This window comes from Lathyrus oleraceus, chromosome 3, assembly GCF_024323335.1.
Source record: "Lathyrus oleraceus cultivar Zhongwan6 chromosome 3, CAAS_Psat_ZW6_1.0, whole genome shotgun sequence".
NCBI classification, from domain to species: domain Eukaryota; kingdom Viridiplantae; phylum Streptophyta; class Magnoliopsida; order Fabales; family Fabaceae; genus Lathyrus; species Lathyrus oleraceus.
Genome location: NC_066581.1, coordinates 147,470,641 through 147,473,195, shown reverse-complemented (window position 1 = coordinate 147,473,195; position 2,555 = coordinate 147,470,641). Strand labels below are relative to the sequence as shown.

Here is a 2,555-nt window from a genome sequence, read left to right as displayed (position 1 = left end):
TTTTTTAATAATAGATGATAAATAAAAGTTAAATAATACAATATTCTTTATGTTTTTGAAAAAAAAGTGCACCACAATATAAATCATTTTATATTACCACAAATGAATAATAATGCTATTTTTCTACTATATCTTTAAAATTTTATTATAATCTCTTTAAATTTATTTTTCCACAATTTTGTAAAAAAAATCACATCAATACTTTTTTTAATATTATAAAAAAATTAAAACAATTTATAATAAAAAAGGAAAAAATATATATATGAACAGGTATTTGTGTCTTATATTTTTGAGATTATCGATATCAAAATGTTGGTAAATTCACCTATCGTGTCCGAGTCTATTTATATTTATAGGTGGGTGACCATAGAAAACCCTCGTAACCAACTGTAAAACTCTGATAGTGTGTCATGCATGATGCAACTTGATCATGCCACAACACAACATATCTTAATCAGCTGAAGCTATATAATTATAATATTTTTCAATCCATACAATCACATTAAAAATGACAACAACCACTGTGCTACGCTTAACTTTGCTTCTGATACTGCTATCCAGTGCATTTTCAGAGCTATGCAACCCACAAGATAAGAAAGTGCTACTCCAAATCAAGAAAGACCTCAACAACCCTTACCTTCTAGCATCATGGAACCCAGACACAGATTGTTGCGACTGGTACACCATAGAGTGCGACCTCAAAACTCACCGCATCATCTCCCTCACTATTTTTGATTCTCCTGTATACACCAATTTCTCAGCCCAAATCCCTCCCTCAGTGGGCCTGCTTCCCTACCTCGAGACTCTCGAGTTTCACAAACTTCCAAACCTCACAGGCCCGCTCCAGCCCGCTATTGCTAAACTCACCAACCTCAAGAACCTCCGTATCAGTAACACAAACTTGTCAGGCCCGGTTCCTTCCTTCCTAGCCCAACTCACAAACCTCACGTTTTTGGATCTCTCTTTCAACAACCTCACCGGTTCAATCCCCGGTTCACTCTCACAACTTCCCAACCTCTTCTCACTCCAGTTAGACCGTAACCATCTAACCGGTTCGATCCCTTCCTCGTTCGGTTCTTTTAAGTCCAACATAGCTGGTATCGACCTCTCCCATAACAACCTCACTGGTCCCATTCCACCCTCGTTTGTGAACCTCAACTCCACCACCTCGCTTGTCTTGTCGAGGAACAAGCTTGAAGGAGATGCGTCTGTGATATTCGGGCCGAACAAGTCTTTCCAAATTGTGGATCTATCGAGAAACAACCTATCGTTCGATCTGTCGAAGGTGGAGTTTTCCACGAGCTTGACGTCGTTGGATCTTAATCATAATAAGGTGTTTGGGAAGCTTCCTCAGGGATTGACTGCACTGAATCTGCAGTACCTGAATGTGAGTTACAATAGGTTGTGCGGTCAGATTCCGGTGGGTGGAAAATTGCAAAGTTTTGATATTTATGAATATTTTCATAATAAGTGCTTGTGTGGTTCTCCTCTTCCCAAGTGTACTTGATTTTTACTACACAAACCAGTTGCTGGCTCGCCAGCTTATGCATCTATAGAACATGTATGATACGGTTTGATTTGAATTAGGACAACAAAAGCCGTTGCATAAGGCACCAAATTATAAATAATAAGAACGTGATGAGTTTTCAGTGCCGAATGTATATTTCAAAAGTACCTTTATGTTTGTTAATTAGTGAACCGTCATCTCACTTGGTGTATCTTTGGAACAATGTTTGGGGCTATGTTTTGACGCATCGACATGTTTTTTATGCGAAAACTATACTTTGAAATTAAACATATTTTTGTGAGAGGTCTTCCATCTATCTTGTTTTTGTCATATATGGAGTTTTAGATATTCTTTTGATCTTTGAATTTCCAAATTATTACATTACTACTTTAATTCTCTAGAAATTTATTTTTGTAATGCATAAATCATTGCAGTGGTTTATTTTAAAGTAAAGTTTTTTATACTTATTAGAAATATATTTATATTTGATTTAATATTTATTAATTCAAATTAAAAAAATAATACTAAGTGTTATTTTAATTTATTAGAGTTTATTGAGTTATTTGGTGGAAGAGCTCAATAAATTGTACTTTGCTCATGAAACAAAGATAGATTTTAATTGTGTAGAGTTTATTCTATTTGGTTCTTTGAACCTTACTTTTAATTTATTGGTTTTTTTGTGGCGATAAACATTTGATATATCGATCGGAAATTCCATAGTTGGTTGTGGTGTCTTCCCTGACATGTAAATTGGATAGCCACCCTGATTGTGACATTTGTCGTAAGTCCATCATTGTGATTCTTAATTCGGTCCTAACGGTTTCGATTCTCTATCAGTACTTCCATGATAATGTTCAAGTTCTACTTTCATTTTCATGCTTCAATATGAATAAATAAAAATATCTCAAGCATATTGTTAGCTTGCATTTTTGACACTGAGTTAAACTCACTGGCATGGTTTAGAGGAGTCTTAGGAACAAATTCACAAGATTATGATCACTCTCTCTTCTAGACATGTTCTTGATTCTTGTATAAGTTATACATTCGA

At 35.0% G+C, this 2,555-nt stretch overlaps 1 protein-coding gene across 1 annotated transcript; it reads left to right on the top strand.

Annotated features, from left to right (window-relative positions):
* The first annotated feature begins 372 nt into the window (after positions 1 to 372).
* Positions 373 to 1,810, top strand: LOC127125885 (polygalacturonase inhibitor). The gene has a single exon (XM_051054738.1). The coding sequence runs from the start codon at positions 509 to 511 to the stop codon at positions 1,505 to 1,507; it is 999 nt and encodes a 332-aa protein (XP_050910695.1). The 5' UTR covers positions 373 to 508; the 3' UTR covers positions 1,508 to 1,810.
* The last annotated feature ends 745 nt before the right edge of the window (positions 1,811 to 2,555 follow it).

What these genes read in the sequence shown, in the direction of transcription:
- LOC127125885 (XM_051054738.1), top strand. Translation starts at nt 509, where the DNA reads ATGACAACAACCACTGTGCTACGCTTAACTTTGCTTCTGATACTGCTA.